The sequence below is a fragment of the Notamacropus eugenii genome, chromosome 2 (genome assembly GCF_028372415.1).
Source record: "Notamacropus eugenii isolate mMacEug1 chromosome 2, mMacEug1.pri_v2, whole genome shotgun sequence".
In the NCBI taxonomy this organism is placed as follows: domain Eukaryota; kingdom Metazoa; phylum Chordata; class Mammalia; order Diprotodontia; family Macropodidae; genus Notamacropus; species Notamacropus eugenii.
In genome coordinates this window covers 370,187,496-370,210,631 of record NC_092873.1, presented here as the reverse complement: position 1 = coordinate 370,210,631, position 23,136 = coordinate 370,187,496, and the positions used below count along the sequence as shown (strand labels likewise).

The following is a 23,136-nucleotide window of genomic DNA, read 5'->3' as shown; positions in this document are numbered from 1 at the left end:
TCTGTTTCCTTTCCTGGGTCTGTTTATTGATTCAATTAGACTAGATGATCTCTAAAGCCTCTTCCTGTTTCATGATTTGTGACTCATCCTAGAACCTAAGTGGGAGGGTTTGGCATTGCTTTATTAAATGGTCTCTAGTCAGTCAGTCATTATGAACTTGTTAAGGACCTACTATGCACCTACCAAGCTAAGCACTGGGGGGGGGGGGGGGGTTATAAAAAAAGGCCAAGGATAGCTCTGGTTCTCAAAGACTTCACAGTCTAATGGGAGACAGCATGCCGACTGCTGTGCACAAACAAGCTACATGCAGGATGGGTCAGAAATAATCAGCAGAGGGAAGGCCCTAGAATTAAGAAGGATTGGGAAAGGCTTCCTGTAGGAGGTGGGATTTTAGCTGGGACTGGAAGGAAGTCAGGGAAGGCAGGAGGCAGAGAGGAGGAGGGAGAGCCTTACAGGCATAGGGGACAGGAAGCGCAAACGAGATGGAGTTTCTCATTTGAGGACCGGCCAGAAGGCTGGTGTCAGTGCATCTAAGAGTTATGTGGGAGTGGGGATGGAGGTGTATGGGGGTGAGGGGGAACAGTAGGGAGTAAGAAGATAGGAAAGGTGGTGGTGGGCTAGGTAATGAAATGTTCTGAATGCCAAACAGAGATGATGACGTACCAGGAGCTTGGGGTATAGGGATGTATCAGACCTAGGGCCTGTCCCCAAATAGCTTACAATTTACCTGGGGGAGCGGCAAGGGAGGGGGAAATACTAAGTGCATAAATACGGGTTTACTGACTGCCCTTTATCTCAAAGTAATGCTGCAAATGACGGATCTATGGAATCAAGTATTATTACAAAGGGAAAAAATGTTTTGTCTTGGCTGCCTGGAGTTTTCCCGGTAAAATTACAGCCGTGGCATTCCCCCTCCACCCCCTTCTTAGCTCATTTTTGACATTCCATTCAGACCAGAGCTGATTTTTGAGACTCTAGTTATCCCAGGGCCCCAGCTCAATTTTTATGAGCCGAGCTTGGCTCCTCTGGGGTTCGCCTCTCGAAGCTCCAAGGTGCCAGTAGCTAGGGTAGGGTTTCCTGATTGTCCCCTCCCAACCCCCAAGTACTCAAAGGAAGGAGTGGGTGGGGCTTGTGGCTGAGGCCTGAGCCTTGTCTGACCTCTAATAGATGTCTCTGTCCTTCCCAGTGACCCTCTTGTCAGCCTCCAGTGAGGGACTGCTCACTGCTCTGCATAAACAGCTCTGGGACTTTTGCCTCCGATTCTTGGCTGGGTCAGATGTGGTATCGGGCTGGGCTGCAGACACATTTAACAGATGAGAACACTGAAGTGAAGGAAATAGAAGACATATGTGGCAGAGAGGGATGGGCGGATAATTCCCTCTACCTCTCCCATCCTGAACCCAAAGGACATCAGCACATCACACTGAGAGGATCTGACTCCCAGGGGGGATTGACAGGGAATTTCAGAGACCAAGCCACAAAAATGTAATAATAATTTTTATAATAATGATAATTATAGTGGATGCTTATGAAGCTTTAAGATTTATAGATGATTTCACATTTATTATTTCATTTGATTCTTATAAAACCCCTATGAATACATGCTAATTATTATCCTCATTTTACAGATGAGGAAACTGAGGTATATACAAGTTAAGTGACTTGCTCAGGGTCACACATATATTAAGTGCCTAAATTAGGATTCTCATATAGATCTACCAATCTGTCCACTAGGCCAAACTGCCTCTTATGTTGTGGAGAAGGAAGCAGTGGATTGAGATATCCAGGTTCTAGTCTCAGCTTTGTCACTAACCAGCTGGGAACCAACTTCCAGGTCTTGGTTGCTTTCTCTGTGAAATTAAGGACTTGGATTTAATGGTCAATAAAGTCCTCAGCTAGGTGATGTGGTAGTAGAGCACTGGGCCTGGAGTCAAAAAGACCTGAGTTCAAATCCAGCCTCAGACCCTTACTAACTGTGTGGCCCTGGGCAAGTCTCTTAACCTTGTCTGCCTCAATTTCATCACCTGTAAAATGAGCTGGAGAAGGAATTGACAAACCACTCCAGTATCTTTGCCAGGAAAACTGCAAATGGGGTCATAGAGAGTTGGGCACAATGAAAATGACTCAGTAACAAAGTCCTCTGCAGCTCTAACATGTCCTAGCTCTGTGCTTCCTTAGGTGTTTGTTCAATGTGCCTAGCATCAATTGAACCAGGTGATTCTCCTATGTTTCCTGTGTGGTATATGGAAAGAACTTTAGTTCTGGGTGCAAATCCTAGCTCTGAGGCTGACTACCTTGTCACTTTGAGCAAGTCACTTAACTTCTCTGGGCCTTAGTTTCCTTATCTGCAAAATGAGGGGATGGATTACATAGTCTCCGAGATCTCCATCTGCTCTAAATCTCTGACCCCATGAAAGGGGCAAGAAGCTTCTACAAGATGAGAGATACCCAGGGAAAGCTTCTTTCTAATGGAAGAGTCACTCTTCAAGGGAGGAGGCTGAGGAAATCAAAACCAGGCCAAGGAAATGAACACTGCTTCCCCCCCCCCACCCCAACATCAAGGCTGGTTTGTCCATGTGTCATTTCCCTTATTCAGCAAACCATATGTCTTGTGGGAGCTGTGGGGCTCTGTCCTGCATGCCACAAAGGAAGTATGGAAAGGAATGTCTCCTAGTCCACAGATTAGAAAAGGATGGTTCTCACCAGTGGCAGAGCCCTCTGACTTCCCTCTGCCCTGGCAGTACCTGCTGTCTCTGGGCATCAGGAAGGGGCAAGGGTAGTGCTGTTTCCTGCTTACTTTCAGGGGTAGAGCATAAAACCGCTCCATTAGAATAGCTTTGCCTCTTTAACCTCTTCCTCTGGATAAACTAACCCACTTCCTTATTTTTCCAAATTAATGTGACATAGAATCTCTCTCCACTCCTTTTTGGTGTAACAAGTAATAATAAGAATTCCTTGCAATCTTAAAATACCTTCATGTGTCAGTCAGTAAATAAATAAAGTAAAGTAAATAAAGATTTATTAAGCACTTACCGTGTGACAAGCACTGTTAAAGTGCTGGGGATACATACATGAAAAAGAAAGATGGTCTCTGTCTTCAAGGAGTTTACAATCTAATGGGGGGTGAGTGGGAAGAGAACACACAAAAGGAAGCTGGAAAAGTAGGGGAGGAAAGGGAAGGTATCTGGCACATTGGCATGATGGAGAAGTCCGAAGGAATGCAGCCAGGTGGAAAATGTGCATCATCTCATTAGAGCCTTTCAGGAACTTGTACAGGGACTTTGTAGTCCTGGCTAGGACAAACCCAGCTCTCTCAATCCCCAGATCAGGGGGTCTGTGACAATCCTCTGGTTTCTATGAAGCATAGCTTAGCTTGGTATGCATTTCTAAAGTCAGGGCATGAGGATGGATGGCATCCAGTGGCACTGCCCATTTCCTCCCAAATTCCATCTCATTGGCAATATGCACTCTGATTAGGCACCCATTGATTCCTCCAGCCTTTAGCCTCACTAGTTTGTCCCTCTTTTACTTGTTCCCCTACAGGATAGATGTGCCTAGTGCTGGGGTCACCCCAACACAGAGGCGCTATCGCAACTGGAACCCCCCACTTCTGGGCAACCTCCCTGATGACTTCCTTCGAATTCTGCCCCAGCAGCTGGATAGTTTGCAGGTAAGAGGGGAAAGGAGCCCATGCAAGGGGCAGGTAGCTGAGGGTAAGGTAGGTGCTAAAAGTAGAAGTCAAAGATGGCCAGTCCTTTCCAGTCTTCTACCTACCTCTAGTCCACCAGACCAGAGGTTCTATTTTGTTGACAGAAAGACAAGAGATTTGGTCTCTGCCCATTTCATTTCCTGATTTTCTGGGCTCAGACTATTCACGATGGGGTTCAGGGGAAGTGACCCCAAACAAGAAACCTCTTCTCAGTTTCCTGGCTTGGTCTAAATATCCTGGCAGGCCAGGTAGATATAAAAATACTTAGGGTACATGCTAGGAAAGCAGGGGTTTGGGAACCCCCTTATTGGAAAATTTCCATCCTGGGTAGGACTTAGGCAAGGGGATGTGGCCAGGGGACAATAAGGTTATTTGCCCACAGAACATGTGCCTGAGGACTTGGGATTGGCAATGAGGAGGGTAGAGCCATGCCATATCATAAGACACATGCTTGTGACCACCTCACCTGCTCTGGAGACAACTGAATCCGCCTGATTTGGGGAAGAGTGTTAGAACCCATTTAATTTAGGACTATCCTGTGAAAAATCATGTGTAAAGACAGTGTGGGGAAAAGCTCTGGGTCTGGACTGAGAAGGCCTGAGTTTGACCTCAGCAAGTTACTTTGTCTCTTTGGATCTCAGTCTCCTCATCCTTAAAATGAAGATTTTGGATTAAATAGCCTTTAATTTCCCTTCCAGTTCTAAATTTATTTTTCTATAATTTTCTAACTACAGAGTAGCTTCCCAGTCCATGGGCAGTAACCAAGGGGTGTGTGTGTGTGTGTCAAGGGTGTGTGTGTGTGTGTGTGTCTGTGTGTGTGTGTGTGTGTGTGTGTGTGTGTGTGTGTGTGTGTGTACCAGTACCCTGAGGCACATTTCCTTGGGGCTGGATTACTTCTTTTCTCCTAACGTAACTGGACTGGGAGCATGCAGTTGAGCGTATCATTGGATCCTGGGGAAAGAGCTTATTGGATCTCTGTGTGTGGCTGCGTATACACGCCCATGCCAGTACCTGTCTCTCTCCTGCAGAGTACCCAGAGTGGCCCCCCAAAGCTAGGGCTTACGGAGGTCAGCCAACCCATGGCGGGAAACCTGGAGGAGGAGTGCCGCTGGAAGCAGTACCTGGAGGACGAGCGGATTGCCCTCTTCCTACAGAATGAAGAATTCATGAAAGAGCTTCAACGGAACCGAGACTTCCTCCTTGCCCTCGAGAGGGGTAGGAGGCTGGGAATGGAGGGAGGAAAGGACTTTGTGCTTTTCACAAATTTCCTCATAGAGTGTACAATGGTTAGGACACTTTGTAGCCCAGAGTATCTTTAACTTAGGGTCCAATTTGTTTTTTAGAAAATCTTTTTTTTTAATTTAGATAACTATGTTTCAATATATTTTGTTTCTTTTATAATCTGACATTTTATTTTGTGCATTTAAAAATATTATATTGAGGAGAGGTCCATAGGTTTCTTCAGATTGCCAAAGAAGTTTGTGACATGGCAAAGGTGAAGACCTCTTTCTTTATCCAGACCTTCAGTCTGTCTACCTAGCTTCTGGGCACCCAGCCTGGAAGGTCACCTGACGGGATCTCTTTTCTTTTTCAGATCGATTGAAATACGAGTCCCAGAAATCCAAATCCAGCAGCATGGCTGTCAGTAATGACTTTGGTTCTCCATCCACTGTCACAGGTAATCCCCCAATGACCCCAGCAGCCTCTCCTGCCTAAGGCCCAGACTGGACAAGGGCCTTCCCAAAGGAGTGCCCATCCCCCCAACCCCCCACTCCTCTGCCTAGCCCCCTCCCCAACCCTTACTTTTTTTCCTTGTTAGTTGTTGCATATTTGGAGCCTGGAGCAAAGGGAGGATGGAGAATAAGAAGGTCTTTCCTTAAAGATGGGGAAGTGAACTAGGCTGATGAGTGGGAAAATTTGTTGTTGTTGAGTCATTTCAGTCATGTCTGACTCTTCATGACCCCATTTGGGGTTTTTCCTGGTATGGATACTAGAGTGGTTTATCATTTCCTTCTCCAGCTATTTGACAAATGAGGAACTCAGGCAAACAGGGTTAAGTGACTTGCTTAGAGTCATATAGCTAGTAAGTGTCTGAAGCTGGATTTGAACTCATGAAGATGAGTCTTCCTGATTCTAAGCCCAGTGCTCTATTTACTACACTACCTAAGCTATATGGAGGTAGTAGAAAAAAGGGACTTAATTTATTCTAATTCCAGGGAGAGTGATTTGAGGTGGTGGGAGCAGAGAAGAGAGCAGAGGCAAAGAGATAAGTTCAACATGAGAGACACTAAGCGTATTGGCCTATACAGAGAAAATAGGTCACAGTACATAAGCTTTGTAATATATTGTTATAGCTAGAATTTTGTTTAGGATTTTTGCATCCATATTCATTAATGAAATTGATACTCTTCCTAATGAAGAGTGGGAAGCTGGAAGAGATTTGAAAGGTCAAGGAGGGGGCCACTTCCAAGTGCCAGTCACTTTTCTTCTACTTCCTAGGAAACACATTTAATTTTCTCCTGATTCTCCATCTCAGTCAGCTATTAGTCTAAGGTCCTGGCCCCAGGACTGTCTAGATCAGGGATTCTTAGCCTAGGGTCCATGAACTTGCTTTTTAAAAAAATATATTTTGATAACTCTATTTCAATGTAATTTATTTTTCTGTGTATTTAAAAACATCATTCTAAGAAGAGTTCCATAGACTTCACCTGCTTGCCAAAAGGGTCCATGACACACTACAAAGATTAAGAATCCTTGGTCAAGGAAGCAAAGGATTCACTTAGTAGTTGGCCAAGGCCTTTTAAAACTGCGTGACACCTGGGAGGTTACTTTCACATCTCTGAGCCTTGGTTTGCTCATTTGTAAATGGGGATGATAATACATACTTACCTTGCAGTTGTTGGGAGGAAAGTACTTTGTGAGTGGTTTTCAATCCCTGGGCTAAATGGGCAGAGATGGCATGAGTAGTTCGTAGAGAGGGAAGCTTAGAGTCAAGAAAGGCGTGTGTGCAAGACTATGTGATTTGGAGCAAGTGTCTTAGGCAACTCTACAAAACTCAAAGTTGTAGACTAGTTGCTGATCTTCCTTGGTGGAAGGAGTTGCCTTGCTGGGAGTTCCCCAATGTCAGGGAAATCACACTATACTTTCCCCCTCTTCTCCAGTTAAAAGTTCTCTCCTTTTAGGAGCCATCTCAGATCCTTCTTTCTCTGCACACTCTGCCCTCTGAGTGGATACCTATCTACCTGCTAGAGGGAATGAATCACTGAATAAAGCATTTATTAAGCACTTACTAGTAGCAAAGCATAGGGAATATGAATACAAAAGCAAGGGGCAACCAGGTAGTGCAGCAGGTGGAGCACTAGTCCAGGAACCAGGAGGACATCAGTTCAAATCCAGCCTCAGAAGTTTATAAGCTGTGTGATCCTTAGTCACTTAACCCCGTGTGTATTAATAATAAACTAACAGTAAGGCATTTAGGAAGTTTTCTCTGTCAATGAGATCCCAAGTCAGCTCCAAAAAGTAAACATGAGCTCTTATTTATTACATTATTAATAAGTATACTAAAAGTCAGGCTTTGTCTTCTTTGGGCCCTATGATCTGGGAGTCCTTAGTTAATGTTGAATCTCAGCCCCCGATAGTTCTCCTGTCTCAGAGAAAGAAAGCTTCTTTTAGATAGAAGCTCTAAGCTGCCTCTGTCAGACTTCCCCTACACGGGATCTAACATGGAGGGGGAGTGGGGGAGGGGATGAAGTTTTCCCCTAACTGGAGGGAGGGCAGAAGGATTGTGCTCTAAACTGAGCCCAGCTTGGAGAGAGAAAATCCAGGAGAACTGATTAGTAAGCAGAAGGCTGAGGAGCTTAGATGTAGCCAGAGATACGTCAGGGTGTTTTAATGACCTTTCTGTCCTTGATTCTGAATTAACCAAAGGCATTGGGGCTGCTGAGAATGTGATAATGACCTCAGGGTGGGATTTAGGAGGCCAGGTGACCTTGGGATTAATGAGTCACCAAAACAGGGTTTGGGGGAGGAATGAAAAGGACTGTGGCTAGTTTCTGTATAGGGAGGAGAGACAGATGTACAGGTGGCACATCTGACTCACCCCCTTCCCCTTTATTTTCCTTTCCACTCTTGCCTCTGACACTGTGGTCCTTTATCCCAGAGGAAACTGCTCTTTTCCATCTCTCCATTCCATTTCTATGTACTCCATTTCTCCAAAGAGAAAGAGTATATGGTAGCAGCAGCTTATCCCTCTTGGGAAGGAAGATTTGTGACTCAGAGTGGGCTCATGCCTTCACATCCCAGGTCATCAGTTAGCTTCAGGCACAGGTCAGAGGAGAAGGAGGGGACAGACAGAATCTGAGGAATGGAAGGCACTCATCTGGAAAGTACCATGTCCTTGTAGCTTTCCTTGAAAGAAGATCATTTTCATCACCTGCCATTGAAGCCCACTCTATTTTTGGATAGCTCTAGTTTCTAGGGATGTTTTTCCTAACTTCATGTCTAAATTGGCCTCTTCGCTCCTGGTTTTGCCAAACAGGACAAGTCTAATCCCTTCTGCATATGGGATAGCCATTCACATACTTGAAGACAGTTTCATGTTCTCCCGCTGCCCCAATCTTCTCCTCATCCTAGACATTCCTATTTCCTTCAGCCAATTAAACAAGAAAAGGGAATTCCAGAATAGAGGAAGAAGAAGGTTGCAGTATCTGTGTTATTGTGTCTTCCTGCTTTCAACTCCCTAAAGGCAGAAAATAATTTCTATTTTATCTCATATCCCACATGGATCTGCAATTTTGAACTTTTCCAGTCTACAGTCAAGACTTGGTGACCAATTGACTTAGGGGAGATGCTGTCACAGCCTGTCACAGGCCTACCCTCTCCATTTAAGGGGTCTCAGAATACAGCAGCTCCTCCTTAGCTTGCCTTAGGAGGACCTGTCTCTCCCTTGGTATCTTAGGAATTGTGAGCTCTTGGGTGATGCCATTCACTCTAGTGCCTCTTTTTAGGTGATGCTGCCTTGGGAGCCAGTGAAGCCAACCCTGCTGTGTCTGAAGATGCCTTATTCAGGGACAAGTTGAAGCACATGGGGAAATGTGAGTGCCCACTGGGGACAGCAGGGCTCAGGTACTCCCCTCTGCTGAAGGCCTTCCCTGTCTATGTGAGGTACATGGGGGAGGAGGGAAGAGGGAAGGAGAAGAGGACCACCCAAGATTCTGCCCCTTAGCCAATTCATGATTGTTTGTAGGAAGGTCTTAATGCCAGGCTGGCTTCCCCTAGTGGTTTCCCCCTTTTCCCACTCCACCTCCCCCAACCCCCACCCTCCCAGCATTTCCTGCACACCAGCTAATCAGCATGTGCTTGGGGAATGCAAACTCATGTTCACATCATCTTGAGCCAAACAATCGGACATGCTTAGGAAAGTAAATCTGGTGCTGCAGCCAAGCCCCTCCCCATCTCTTAATACCCCGCCCCACCCCACCCCACCCCACTTACAGTCTGGTCCCCTGGTGGAAAGTCAAACCTTGTACTTCACAGTCCAAAAGGAATTTTTTTTTAAAGGATCCCTGGTTCCCAATTATCTGCCCCGCGCCTCCCCTTCCTTCCTGTGCAGTTTTTAAAAGTCCTTCTTGAGCCTGTACCCGGCTGCCTGAGCGCCCCTCCACCCTCAGCTCTTTTCAGTCTTTTTCCATGGTAGGCTGTGCCAACCTCCCATCTCTCCTGTCCTGCTCTCCCTCCTGTGCCCCCAATGTACCAAAGATCGGGTGATTCAGGCTCCATTTCAGGGAAGATCAGGGATTAGTCATGGAAATCCTAGAACCAACCCTGCTTGCTGGGGAGGGAGGGGGAGGGAGCAGAGGAGGGAGGGGGAAGACACTCGGCTTGTTCTGGAGGAGTTAGGAAGAGGAATGCCCGGATCTTTGGCTTGTTTGCCTTGGCCTTTGGGGTGTCCTATGCTGCCCCTGCTGGCCAAGTTTCAGATAGCATCCCTTCTTAAGCAGCAGCTGTCCCTGTATCCTCTTTGACCCTTTCACCTTCTGGCAATCTCTCCCCACAGCTCCTGGCACTGCCCAATGCTCTCTCTCTTCTCCAGTCTTTTGCCCTTCCCTCAGCCCCAACCCTGCGCTCTCCTTCTCTCTTAGTCTGGTGCTTTCTTCCTCCTCTCTCTAGACTTCTCCTTTTCCTCACCCCCCTCCCTGTGCCCACTTCCTCTCTCCTAACCCTGTGTTTTCCTCTCCTCCAGCTGTGTGTCCTTCTCCTCTCTTAGACTTGTTTCCCCTTTCCTCTCACCCAGCCCTGTGTCCTCCTCCTCTCTTAGACCTGTTCTTCCTTTCCTCTCACCCAGCCTTGTGCCCTCATCCTCTCTTAGACCCGTTCCCCCTTTTCTCTTGCCCAGCCTTGTGCCCTCCTCCTCTCTTAGACCTGTTCTCCCTTTCTTCTCACCCAGCCCTGTGCCCTCCTCCTCCTCTCGCCCAGCTCTGTATCCATTTTCCGTGTCCCTTCTACAGTTAAACTTCAAAGAAGGGGAAACTAGAAGAAAAACTGGGCTAGACTTCTTTCTCTGCCCCTCTAATTCAGAGAGGGTTAAGTCCCTGGGCCCCTCAGTGCCAACAAGAATCATTTACACTTCCCTGTCCCTCCTGTTTTGCTCACAGCCACACGGAGGAAGTTGTTTGAACTTGCCAGGGCCTTCTCTGAGAAGACCAAGATGAGGAAGACAAAAAGAAAACAGTTGTTGAAGCACCAGTCGTATCCTTTCCAGCTCCTCCCTGGCCGGGAAGGGTGTGTGTGTGTGTGTGTGTGTGTGTGTGTGTGTGTGTGTGTGTGTGTGTGTGTGTGTGTGTGTGTGTGGTGTGGTATGTATGTGGTATGTGTGTGTGGTATGTGTGTGTGGTGTGTGTGTGTGATGTGTATGTATGTGTATTCAAAATAGAGGTTGTGAATGTGAGTTCTTAAAACAGGTGAGACACCCACCTGGATTCTATGTGGCTGGCTATGTCCCCAAGTCATTCTGGAGTACCTAACCCCATTTCTTAGTAAGTTCAGTTCATCATTTGGCTATCCCTCATTACCAGTAATTCCCTCCTTTCATATTGCCTAGTCCCAGTGTTTGAATGGTGAGGAGATGAGATGAGGACAGGATATGGGAATAGAGATGACCCAAGGAGCCATCCCACATCTTTTAAGGGGGTCTTGAAGGCATCTCACAATCTGGGAACATCTGTATCTTTGTACCAATGATTTCATTGTCTTGTTTCACCAATTGACGTGATTCATAAGCCTCTTTACTTCCTTACTTCAAATACATCAAGCTCAAGCCCCATCTTTTGTCTCATATGTACTAAGAAGAGGGTTTTCTTTTATCCCTATCAAGTCCTTGCCTGGGTACAGTCCAGAATAGGGATTCTGTAATTATGAGCATGCTGAATAAGAAATGAAGGTCCTGGAGAATATTATGAGAAATGGGAGCCATAGATTGTAATATGGGAAGAGGGGATGTCACAGCTACCTCATACCAACCATCATGCTCTGTAGCCAATCTTTCCTTTAAGGGGGAGGAGTCAGGGGAGGGAGGATAGGATAACTACAGTAGAAGACACTCTGGGACCTAGACTGGGAACCTGCTGAGAGGACATGGATAGGCAACTAGTAGGTGGGTGGCTGGAGGGAGTGGAGTGGGATTAGACAGCAGCATGGGCCAGGTCACTGAATGGTTTTCCTTAATGCAAGGGCAGGTTGGGGACAGCAGCATCTACAGCTAATCTCCTGGATGATGTAGAAGGCCATGCCTGTGGTGAGGACTTAACCTTTGGGGACTGAGAAGGGAGGAGGGGCAAAATTTCCAGGAGCAGAGAGCTGACATTTGGGTTCTTGTCCAACATGGTCAACACCTTGAAACTGATGATTTTGAGCCAGGATCCTGGAAGGGTTCCATGCACATGGCAAGGTTGGGGATGCACAGAGAGACTGGAGAAGGAGCTTGAGGGGAGTAATTAGTAGAAGTTTGCCAGCTGGAACCCAGAAGCACCAGATAAACTACCCTGCCCTCCAAAGCTCCAGCCATTAATAAAACCTCCTCTTACCTTCATACTTTTTCCTTTGAACACACAATGACAAAAGAACTAGTAAACTTGGAGCTAAGATCAAAGGGTCATAGGCACCTCAGAGGCCATAGAGTCTGTCTCCTCCTTTTTACAATTGGGGAAACTGAGGCCCAGGGGAGTTAAGTATCTTTCCCAAATTTACACAGGTAGTAAGCAGCACAGGCAGGATTTGAATCCAGATCCTTTGATTGAATCAGTGTTCTTCCCACAGTACCCTATTGTGTCCATGGTCAGCAGGTAGGATAGGTGGGACATAGTCTCTCTCTTCCTACTCCAGTAACCTGCAGACTGAATTAACATGAAAACCTTCACTGGTGCCCTGGGCTCTAAAACAAACATAGTGGTTCTTTTAGCTTGAATCATCCTAAACTTCTGAGGCTTGGGTGGGCTGAAAAGTGCTGCTTCCTCCAAATCCACAACCTAATCCCAACCTCATGCTCAGGCTACCAAGGGAGACATACCTTATTTGATGCCTACCCTGGGCTGATGGAGAAGCTTCTCAGTCAGTGAAATACCTCCAGGAGGCTGCTGTAAGGGAGAATGGAGGGGTTTTTGTTTGGGGGGAGTTCTAGGGTGGTGGAATACAGTCCAGGGCTCAGATTTAGGACATAGAAGAGATGGTCCATCATAGAATCACAGAAGTTAAAGAGTTGGGAGAAAATCTAGTGGGCAAGTAGTTCAAACCATATGTGAATGGAATCCCCATTATAACATACCCAACAAGTAGATGTCCAGATACTTTTTGAAGACCTCCAAGGACGGTGGTCCCATCACTTCTGGAGTCAGCCTGTTGCATTTTAGTTTGATCGACTCTTAATTATTTGCTTTTATGGAATGGGGTAGTTGTATGGCTTGTGACCATCCATGGATAATAGGGGAATTTTATGTGATGTGGAAGGATTTGAATGCTGGAAGGGACCTTAAGACCTATTGTTCAATTCTTTCAGTTTTTCATTGAGGAAACTGAGGCCCAGAAAAGTCAAAATACTGCCTTCAAGTCATAGCTATGACTAGACCCTAGGTCACTACAGGGTCACAAGACACAAATATGTCATGGTGTGAGGTTAAGTAGTAAGGTCAATACATGTGAAAAGCAGATGGGGTGGGGGGAAATGGAGGCATTTCTCTTTCCTAGACTGAGAATACTTCTTATTGGGGTGGGTCTGTATGTGGGGTATGAATGAGAGGGGAAGATGAGACCTACATGAGTACCTTTCTTGTCTTTCAGATGAAGACTTCCGGGCAAGGAAGCAGGAGGCACTCAAGGAGGAGGAAGCACCCAGAGAAGGGCAGTAAGAGGTGAGCTGAGGGCGTTTGAGACTGGAGGATTTACCACACCTTACCCAGGGCATCCTTCTGAGTCATCCCATATCATCTCATATAATCAGCATGTACCCCTGAGAGTGCCAAATTTGGACGCAAACTCCAGCTGATGTGATGGGTCTGTACCTGGGCAAATAATGGAGTCATATTCTAGTTCTGTTTCCTATTACCTTTGTGACTTTTGGCAAGTCCTTTAAATTCTCTTGGACTCAGTTTCCTCATATGCAAAATGAAGGGTTAGAGTAGATGGTCTCAGAAGTATTTTGTAGCTCTAACCCCTGTGAACCTGTGATCCTCCTTCTCTTCCCTCATAGATATAACTCTTCTGGGGTCCTAGACCCTGCTTTGGGACCACTTTTGGTCAGCAGCTCACTAATTATTCATTCTCAAACCAAATATTTATTTAGCACTCCATTCTGCACAAGGCTAGTTGCTATGGGAGATAAAAACATTAAAAAAAAGACATGGGACCCTTGAGTGAAGTGAACAGAACCACGAGAACACTGTACACAGTAACAGCAACATTATGTGATGACCAGCTTTGAGAGACCTAGCTCTTCTCAGCAACACAACAATCGAAGACAATTCCAAAAGACTCATGCCATCCACGTCCGGAGAAAGAACTATGGAGTCTGAATGCAGACCAAAGCATATGATTTTCTTTCTCTTTCTTTTTTCTTTCTCATGCTTTTCCCCTTTAGTTCTGATTTTTCTTTCACAACATAACTAATGTGGAAATATGTTTGATATGATCATACATGCATAGCTTATATCTGGTTGCATACTGTCTTGGGAAGGGGGAAGAGGAAGGAGGAAGAAAAAAATTGGAACTCAAAATCTTATAAAAGTGAATGTTGAAAACTATCTTTACATGTAAATGGAAAAAATAAAATACTATTAAGTGGAAAAAACAAACAAAAAAGACAAAAAAGACATAGGACCCACTCCCATGCATCTCACAGTTCATACCAGATACGTACACAACCATAGCACAGAATATAATGTCAAAGGGTATCTGCACAGGCACAAAATGCCATGTGCGTCCAAAAGAAGGAGACATCATTTCCAAGAATCACCAAAGAATACTTGATGGAGAAAGAGGCATCTGAGCCAGACCCTGAAGCATGGGTAGGAAGGGATTCCAGGCAAAGGGCATAGTGTGGACAAAGGCACAGAGGTGAAAAACCAGCACTACCTGAAGACTTTCATGAAGACTTTAATGTCCCAAGTCTTTCTTTCTCTTTCTCTTACTGCAGCTCTTCCTCGCGCTGCCCCCCATGTAACTGGCCCTTTGGCGGTGAAAAAGGATACATTGTTTCTTCCCTTCAGCTACCATTTAAGCACTAGAGACAGGGATAGCAGCAATAGAAGACCAAACCCTGAGGAAGCTGAAACTCACCAAGTCATAGCATCCCAGTTAGAAGGAATCTCAGCTGTCATCTCATCCAGCCCATAATTGAACAAAAATTTCTTCTAGATCACACTGACCCAGTGCTCCTGCAGCCTTTGCTTGAAGACCTTCAGTGTGGAGGAACCCACTCCCTCCCAAGTAGCCCATCCCATTTTGGAACAGCTCTCAGTAGTAGGAAGTCTGTCCTGACATCAAGTCTATACATTGCCGCTTTGCAATTTCCTCTCGTTGCTCCCAGAGCCAAAAGTTTAATCTAATCTGAGAAACTGTTTTGTTCTTAATATGACAGCCTCTCAAATACTTGAAGACAGCACTCATTTTCCCTTAAGCCTTCTCTTTTTCTAGGCTAAACATCTCCAATTCCTTTAACCAATCTCAGACTACTCAAGAAGAAAAACTATCCAAACTTGAAACATTTAGAGCAGGGGTTTTTCACCTGGGGTCTTTGAACCTGTTTAAAAAATATTTTGATAAGTATTTTGATATGATTCGTTTCCTTTGTAAGTCTATGGTTCTTATTTTTATGCATTTAAAAACATTTATTCTGAGAAGCGCTGCATAGGCTTCACCAGACTGCCAAAGAGCTCCAGAAACTGAAACAGTTTAGGAACCCCTGGTCTAGAGAGCCAACTGAAGGTAGCCATTTGGAGACATCGGTTCTCCTTGGGGCCTTGCTTTGATAAAGTGGGCCTGATCAGCCATCTAAGAGAGCCACCTCCCTCTACTCCAGTTATAGCTGCTCCTCATTCAGAGGTGTCTCTCTCTGTGCCCCCAAACTGGTCTTGTTTCTGGATTGTTGTCACCTTTAGCAGATAGATAGCATAAGTAGACTGTGTAATAATACTGGAGCGCATGTGGTAGTGTTCTGTATAGACATCATGAAGGATGTACTATCTCTGTCCTCAGGGAGCTTATAGGTGAAGAAGTAATAAAATAAACATGTAAAGTACTAAGCAAAGACCAGAGATTACCTATAACCTGTCTGTGTCAGCACTGCTCTCTCACCTGGACCCTCACTGTGACTCAACAAGTCTTTTGGATATCTCTTCTTGACTCCCTATCATACTCCCCGTTCTTCAGTCTCTTTCCCCCAGCAGATAATATGACTTCCTACTTGTCTGAGGTGGAATTCATCTAGTGTGAGTTTCCTCGACAGTTGTTTTCCATATTTCACAATGTCTCCTATGTTTACCCATCCTTTCCTGCTTTCCTCTATTCTCACAGGAACAAGAATCCCTTCTCTTTGCCAAGGTTAACCCTGCCTATTGTACTCTGATCCCATCTTTGGCTGTCTCCTCCAGCTGCTCTGTCTCTCTCTCTGTCTCTCTATCTCTCTCTGTCTCCTCCCTTCTTTCCTCTCTCTTCCCTTTCTCTCTCTCTCTCTTTCTCTCTCCCTCTCTGTCCTTTCTCTTTCTTTCCCCATCCCTCCCTGCTCCCCTCTCTGTTTCTCTCTGTCTCTCCATCTCTCTCTCTGTCTCCTCCCTTCTTTCCTCTCTCTTCTCTTTCTCTCTCTTTCCCTTCCCCCTCCCTTCCTGTCCCCCCCCTCCATTTCTCTCTGTCTCTCTCCCTCATCTCTGACTCTCTCTTCCTCTGTCTATCAGTCTCTCTCTTGGATTTTCACTTTCTCCCTCTCAATTGTTTCCTTCCTTCTGACCCACAAACAGTGCTTAGATCTCCGCAGTCCTAAAAAAGCTTCTTTTTATCCTTGCACTCTTTTTAAATGCTATATTTTATCTTTTAATTTCAGTGCTAAAATTCTCAATAGTCATCAAAATTCACTCTTCTTTATGGACTTATCCTATTTATTTACTCCTTTGTTCTATTTGATCTGACTTCTTGCAGTTTTCACTTTGATCTAAATCACTTGTGACTATCTAATATTTAAATCCAATTGGTTTTCTCAGTCCTTGTCCTCCATGACTTCTCTGCAACATTTTACACTTTTGATGATCTCTTGGTTTTGAAATTCTTTTCTTGACTTCACTATATACACCTGTTTCTTCTTCTGCTTCTTAGTTCATTCTTTCTTTTTCTTTTCTAGTAGCTCTTCTTCTTTCCCCACAATGTGAGTGTTGACAAAGGTTCCATCCTTGGTCCTTTTCTCTTCTCTTTCCATACTTTCTTCCATTGCAATTTCATCAGCTCCCATGGCCTCAGTTATCATTTTTTATGCTATTACTCCTCAGATTTATATTTCTAGTCTTTCTTTTCTCCCTCCCAAATTTCTCATTTCCAGCAGCCCAGTAGACATCTCTCATAGCTGGTAGACATCTCTACTGAAACTCCTTGTGTTTAAAAATGAACTTAACCATTGCCTTCTCCAAACCATTTCCTCCTCCTAATGGCCCCATCCATATTTGTTAGTGGAATCACCATTCTACTAGTTACTCATGCTTGAAACCTCAAAGTCATCCTTGTTTTTCCCTTCTTTCTCTCCAAATCCATGAGTCCTATGGTATTTATTGCCCTTACATGCGTACTTCCATTCTCATCAGAGCCTCCATTGCCTTTAAAAATTAATTTTATTATTTAAAAATATTTTTATGTTTTATTGCTGCCTTTTTTTAATATTACGGTCATTTCTAGCTATTCCCCTCTTCCACCCAGTGAGTGTCCCTTTGTAACAAAGAAAAACCAGCCGACACATGTGACTGCATATGTAACATTGTGCATTCACAGTCTCCTATCTCTCTGAGGAAAGGAAGGAGGTGCATTCCTTGGGGCCAAGATTAGTCATTACAGTTACTCAGCATTCAGCTCTCTTTTAATGTTTTTTTTTCTTTCCCATTTATATGATTGTAGTCATTGTGATGATTTTTTCCTGGTTTTGCTCACCTCACCTTGTGTTAGTTTTTACAAGTCTTCTCATGTTCCTCTGAATTCCACGTCCATTGCTTCTTATTGTCTGATGCAATTGGACAATTATATTCCTAATATTCCTTTACATTCATTAGCCACAGTCTGTTCAGCTATTCCAGAACTGGTGGATGCTCATTTCGTTTCTAATATTTTGCTGCCACAAAAGCTGCTACAAACATTTTGGTAAATAATGGGGCATTTTTTTTTTCCTTTCCTACTTTTGGCCTCCTTGGGGTAGATGTACAGCAATGGAATCTTTGGGTCAATAGATACGGATTTTTAAATCACTTTTCCCCCCACATAATTCCAAATTGTTTTCCAGAACAGTTGGATGCTTAATTACCTTTTGTTCAAACTATCAAAAAGTGACCTCATAACTATTTTCCCAAACTAGTTTCTTTTCCCTTTCAGTTTATTCTATTCATGGCTGCTAGAAAGATTCTCCTTAAGGAAACTGCTTATGGTTTTCAGTAGCGTCCAACTCTTCTTGACTTCATTTTTGACCTCTTTTTTTTTTTTTTGGCAAAGGTACTGGAGTTGTTTGCCATTTCCTTCTCCAGCACATTTTACAGATGAGGAAACTGAGGCAAACAGGGTTAAGTGACTTGCCCAGGGTTACACAGCTAGTAAGTATCTAAGGCCAGATTTGAACTCATGAAAATGAGTCTTCCTGACTCCAGGCCCAGCACTTTATCCACTGTTTATGTTATTCCTCCACTCAGAAACTTTCAATAGCTCCCTATTGTCTCCTGAATAAAGTCCAATCTCTTACTCTTGCCCCTACATACTTAGTCTCTAGCAAACTTGAACTATTCACATATATCTAATCTCCTATGTCTGTGCCAATAGTCATGCTGTTCCCTCTCCCTAAAAATCCTTCCCTACCACTCTCATCTTCACCTGTCAAAACAAAAGCTCAGATCAAATGCCACTATTTCCATGTGAAACTCAATAGGTAGAAGAACCCTGGGAGCTGGGAGACTACCGAGAGCTCTGATAGTCCCCAAAGAAGGGTGTTCAAAATCTTTTCCTTGTTGAGTTCATGGACTTGACAGTCCATGCTGTCAAGGGATCTCCTTCAGGTCTAGTGCTCAGGGAAACTCACTTAGTAGTAGAGGTCATTTAGAAATCCCTCTCTTCCACCTACTCCAACAAAACACATTTTATTTTTTCCCCCAGGTGCTGGAGTTCACCACAAAGGAAATATCCCAATGGGGCAGCCAAATAGTGAAGGCTGTCCTTAGCTGCCCAGATCTGCTGCAGTAAGAAAGAGGGTGTTTGAGCATCGAGGCACCAAGTTTCTCCGGCTAGGGCACTCTCTGCTCCTCCGAAGCCTTGCTTTCAACTGCCTCTTGTCCTTCTCCTCTTGTGCAGGGTTTTGGAACTTTGGTATTGCCATGTTGTGATTGGGGAAAGCACCTGGCGCCCCACCAAGGGCAGCAGCCAATCACAGTTTTCTCTTGTAGCTGTGTTGTTTTAGGGGCAATGAGTGGAGGGGAACTTTCCCCTCCCTGTTGTTTCTTTTTAATGTCTCTCTGTAGCCTCTTGGCTTTCCTTTCCTCCCTCCCACCATTCCTCTCCTAAAGGAGCAGGTCCAATCAATGGGAGGGCTGGACACATAAAGCACAGACCCAGGTAAATGTATAGGCAAGGACAAAATGGAGCCTCTTCTTCCCCCCTCAACTACCCATCTCTCTCTCAGACTAGTCTCAGCTACATTGAAGAGTCTGATACATGATCTAATCCTCCCTGCCCCACTCCCAGCACCCTGCTCTCTTCTTTCCTGGGCCCCTGGCTACTGTTTTTCAGGATGAGACCCATTTTCTATCTTCATCCCCTCCCCAGAGGTCCCTCAGCCACAAGGATGAAGAAATAGTGTCAGATGGGAAAAACCACACTTGGATTGGGGTTGCTGAAGGGGATAATGACCTGACACAAGAACCCCAGAGCCACTAAGTGGGAGTGGTACAAGAAAGCATACCTGGGAGTAGTGTCCTGAGGGTCTTCTCTAAGGTTGCTACTCCCGGAGAAAGGGGCATAGAAGGGTAGCTCTAGAACTGGAAATGACGTTAGAGTCATTCAATTCAACACACTCATTTTCGAGATGAGTTAATTGGGGCCCAGAGAGGTTCACTGATTCACCCAAGGTTATACAAGTATTCTTTTTTTTTTTTTTTTTGCAGAAATGGGATTTGAACTCAGATTCTATGACTCTAAGTTCAGAGTTCCATGTTTAGTACTTTCCCCACTGTTTCATAAGCAGAGAAATAGTGTCATAGGGAGAGCTATCTGCTGTCACATTGGAGTTTGGTGGTGATGGTGGTGATAGGGGGCCTTCTCTAATAGTCTGGAGGTAGGACAAGGGCAGACTGGAGCACTTGCTTCCCTTACTCCTGTTGGAAAATAGAATGGGGGCAAGTGGTCCAATGTGGAATCAGTGGAGGCAGAGAGCTCTTGGGCATGGTGACAGTGCTCTGCTTTAGATTGACTTCTGGGCTAGACTCCTAAGCTCAGGGTCCCCTGCCAGACCAAGCTGGTGTGGGAAAAGCCAAGGGAAGGGAGAGGGGCTGTAGGATAGAATGCTAGAGTGTAGTTGGCAGCGAAGGGGCCCGGGTTTCCCCTATCCTCAGGGGAGCACTGGTGTTAAGCTAGTTAACCCCAGGTCCTAAGGGAGGAGTTCAATGCCTATAAGCAGAAAATGCTAAACTGTGAGATCTTCAGAGATAGAAAGAGCAGTATTTTTATACAGTGTTCAGCGGCAAGGGGTGGAGCTGCCCTGGGTATTACCTGCTTAGCCCTGAAAGCTGGCCTCAGAGCAGAAGGGCAGGCTGAGTCCTGTTTGGGGTGGAGAAGAAACCTGTTCTCTAGAGGAAGCTCTCTAGGGGGACTGCCTACCCACCCACTGGCTCACCTACTCACTGTCCCAGGGAGTTCACTCTCTTTGCCTCTTCACATTAGTGGGTTGGCACCAGGATGGGGAGAAGTTGATCTGAGGAATCATGAGGCTTGGAAAGGAGAGAGCTTTGGGGGAGGGGCTTCCAGTTTCACTAAAGCATTAAATCTGTACTGCCCAGTATGGAACTTGGGCTTGTTAACACTGGGGTAGGAGGAGGAAGACTAGAGTTGATTTGGGGGGTCCTCTGTTAGCACTAAGCCAAGATAAAATGATGAGATTATTCTTGTAGTATTCTTTCCCCTAGTGAGGAGAGAGAGAGAGAGAGAGAGAGAGAGAGAGAGAGAGAGAGAGAGAGAGAGAGAGAGAGAGAGAGAGAGACTATGTGGTTATGTGAGAGGGGACAGGGTTTAGAGACTCATAATTTCTCCTTTTCCATCCCCCAAGTTGAAGTGCAGTGCTTTCTTCCCCAAACCCTGGGGGGCCCAAAGAAGAAAGGATTACACAGTGGGAGGCCCCCCCTGGCCAGTGGTTGGGCCTGGAATGTGCTCAGGTCTGCTGGCTGGCAGGCCCAGGCCCTGGAATGTGCCTGCAGCTACCAGGGGGAGAGGAACCGCTTATGAAATGTAACCAAGTTTGGAAGTGTGTGCAGAGGTTGCTAGGGGTGAAGCTGGAGTGGGGCCACAGGTAACAGAAGGCGCCTTGGCACAGGAATGAATAATTCACAGCTGAGGAGGGGAAGGCCACCTTTTTTTTCCTCCTTTCTATTTCTCTTCTCCCTCCCTTTTGCTCTTCTCCCTTTCCTTCATAGCTGCCAAACTCTCCTCCTCACCCAGATCCCTTACCCAGCAAGGATCTGTTTGGTTTTGAGGTTTCCCCCAGGCTTCCCCATCTCCTTGTGCCTTCCTTCTAGCTTTGCATGAATAAGGAGAAGACAGCAAGGCTCCAAAGTTGCCTGACCCTTCTATCTGGAGGTCAACACTCCCATTCCCAGCCAGTCAGAGGGACAGCTTTTTCCCTTTCCACAATAACAATTTGGGACAAGCTAAAAGCCCAAGAGAAATCTGAAGATTCCCATCCTGGAGCTCCTGGAATCTATTATTCCCCATAGGACAGGGAAAGGACCTGCCTTGGCAATCATGTTATCCCAAACTAAATGGAAAACAAAATGCCACCCTGCCCCAGGCTCTCTTGACCCTCAGAAAGAGGGGAGAGAAGGATGCTGGGCTGGAAGTAGCCAAAGCAAGCTACATTCAGAGACTCATTCCTCCTGCAAATGAAAAGCTGTTCACTTCTAACAAAGTTTGTGCAGTGAGGAATACATGAAAATTCTTTTAAACAAACAAACCCCCATGCACTTGGGGAATTCATAAGGTGGAAACCCAATCTTGAGCTTTGTGAGTGTTGGTTGCTATGTTAGGTTTTGTTTTCACATGTGGTGTTGTTGTTGTTTTTTCTTAAAGATGTTTAATAGGAATTCATATAATAAAGTCATGGTGTACTCTTAACTTGCAGTCATGGTCTGGGTTGAGGGGGCCCAGCAGGACAAAGACTGGGGACAAGACTGACCTCAAGGGATCTGGGGCCCAGGACAACCGCTTCTTTTCTTCCTCTTTTCCTGCTTCTTTCCTACTTTCTTACCCCAGCTTTTTATCCAGCAAGGTGCATTTCTAAGGGGTTAAGAGACTCCTTTCACAAGGACAGTGATACCTGTTTCCAGGTTGGTGGACTCTTAATTATCTGCTTGGCTTCTCCCATCACCAAGCACCTTTCTCCAGGCTGTGCTCTTCCTGTCACCCAGCCTGTGTTTGCTTAGGGAAGATAAACTCCTTTTGCTTAAGCAAAACACAACTGGGAAAGCTGGTCTGTTACAAAAGCATTATATAATTTTACTCCCAAGTCAAGTAGAATTTTTTTTTAGATTGGGGTCTTTTGGAACAAAGTCACTGACTCCATGCAAGTGGTTGATCACCTAGTACTTGGATCCGTTCAAAGGGTAAATACAGGTGTTTGGGACTAAGGCAAGGAAAGGCAACAGGCATGTATTGGTTGCTTATTATGTGCCAGGCACTGTGCTGAGTTCTGGGGATACAAATACAAACAAAAAAGAAACACAGTCCTTGACCTCAAGGAGTATTCTACAGGGGAAAGACAACACAGAAAAAGTAGCTAAGAAGATGTGTAGGGTGGAAGGTACTGGGGTGGGGGCACGGTGTGGAAGTATAGAGAGTCAGAAATAGAGCTGGGAGGGGGATGGCTGGCTGGCCGACCGGGGTCTTTCCCTGAAATAGAGAGCCCCACCTTAAAAATTCATTAATAGGAGAAGGGGGCAGGCCTGCCACAGGGATGAACTAGGGCATGATAGCAGCTGAGTCATGGAAATGAAGTCCAGGAGGAGAATAGGCTCTGTAGTCAGGTTTGGGGATGTGGTGATTTCTAAGATTTCCTCTCAGACTCCTGAAATCCTTGGCCTTTTCTACTTCTGGGAATGGGGTGAGGGGTCTAGTTCCTACTAGGGATGACTAGAGCAGCTTCATCTTCCCGAGAAAAGGACACAGGGGCTTGGAGATGCAGGAGAGAGTTTCAAGCAGAGGGAGCAAAGTGGGAGAAGGCAGCTGGGATGGAGCAGCACTGAACCTAAGTGTCATGCAGAGAAGAAATAGGTAAGTGCCCACAAGGTCACGCTGTGAAATGGAAGGACACCTTAAAAGTATCTCCCTAGTGGCTGTGTTGGTCTAACTTTGCCACCATTAGAATTGTCTGGGTTAAGAAACAGGTTCTGAGAGGGGGCCATTAAAATGCAAATGTTAACTGGGATAGTAACATATTAACTGGGTTA

General features: G+C 45.4%; 1 protein-coding gene across 6 annotated transcripts in view; it reads left to right on the top strand.

Moving 5' to 3' along the window:
- CUEDC1 (CUE domain containing 1) overlaps positions 1-23,136 on the top strand; it is a 44,559-nt gene that overhangs the window by 11,039 nt on the left and 10,384 nt on the right. For 2 of the 6 annotated variants that reach the window (XM_072646801.1, XM_072646802.1), the window contains exons 3-9: positions 3,544-3,670; positions 4,738-4,924; positions 5,304-5,387; positions 8,716-8,802; positions 10,363-10,456; positions 11,443-11,501; positions 13,040-13,110. In XM_072646801.1, the coding sequence (XP_072502902.1) occupies positions 3,544-3,670; positions 4,738-4,924; positions 5,304-5,387; positions 8,716-8,802; positions 10,363-10,456; positions 11,443-11,501; positions 13,040-13,107 (706 nt within the window). In that variant the 3' untranslated portion in view covers positions 13,108-13,110. The other 4 variants (XR_011975278.1, XM_072646803.1, XM_072646799.1 and 1 more) reach the window with 4 other exon arrangements.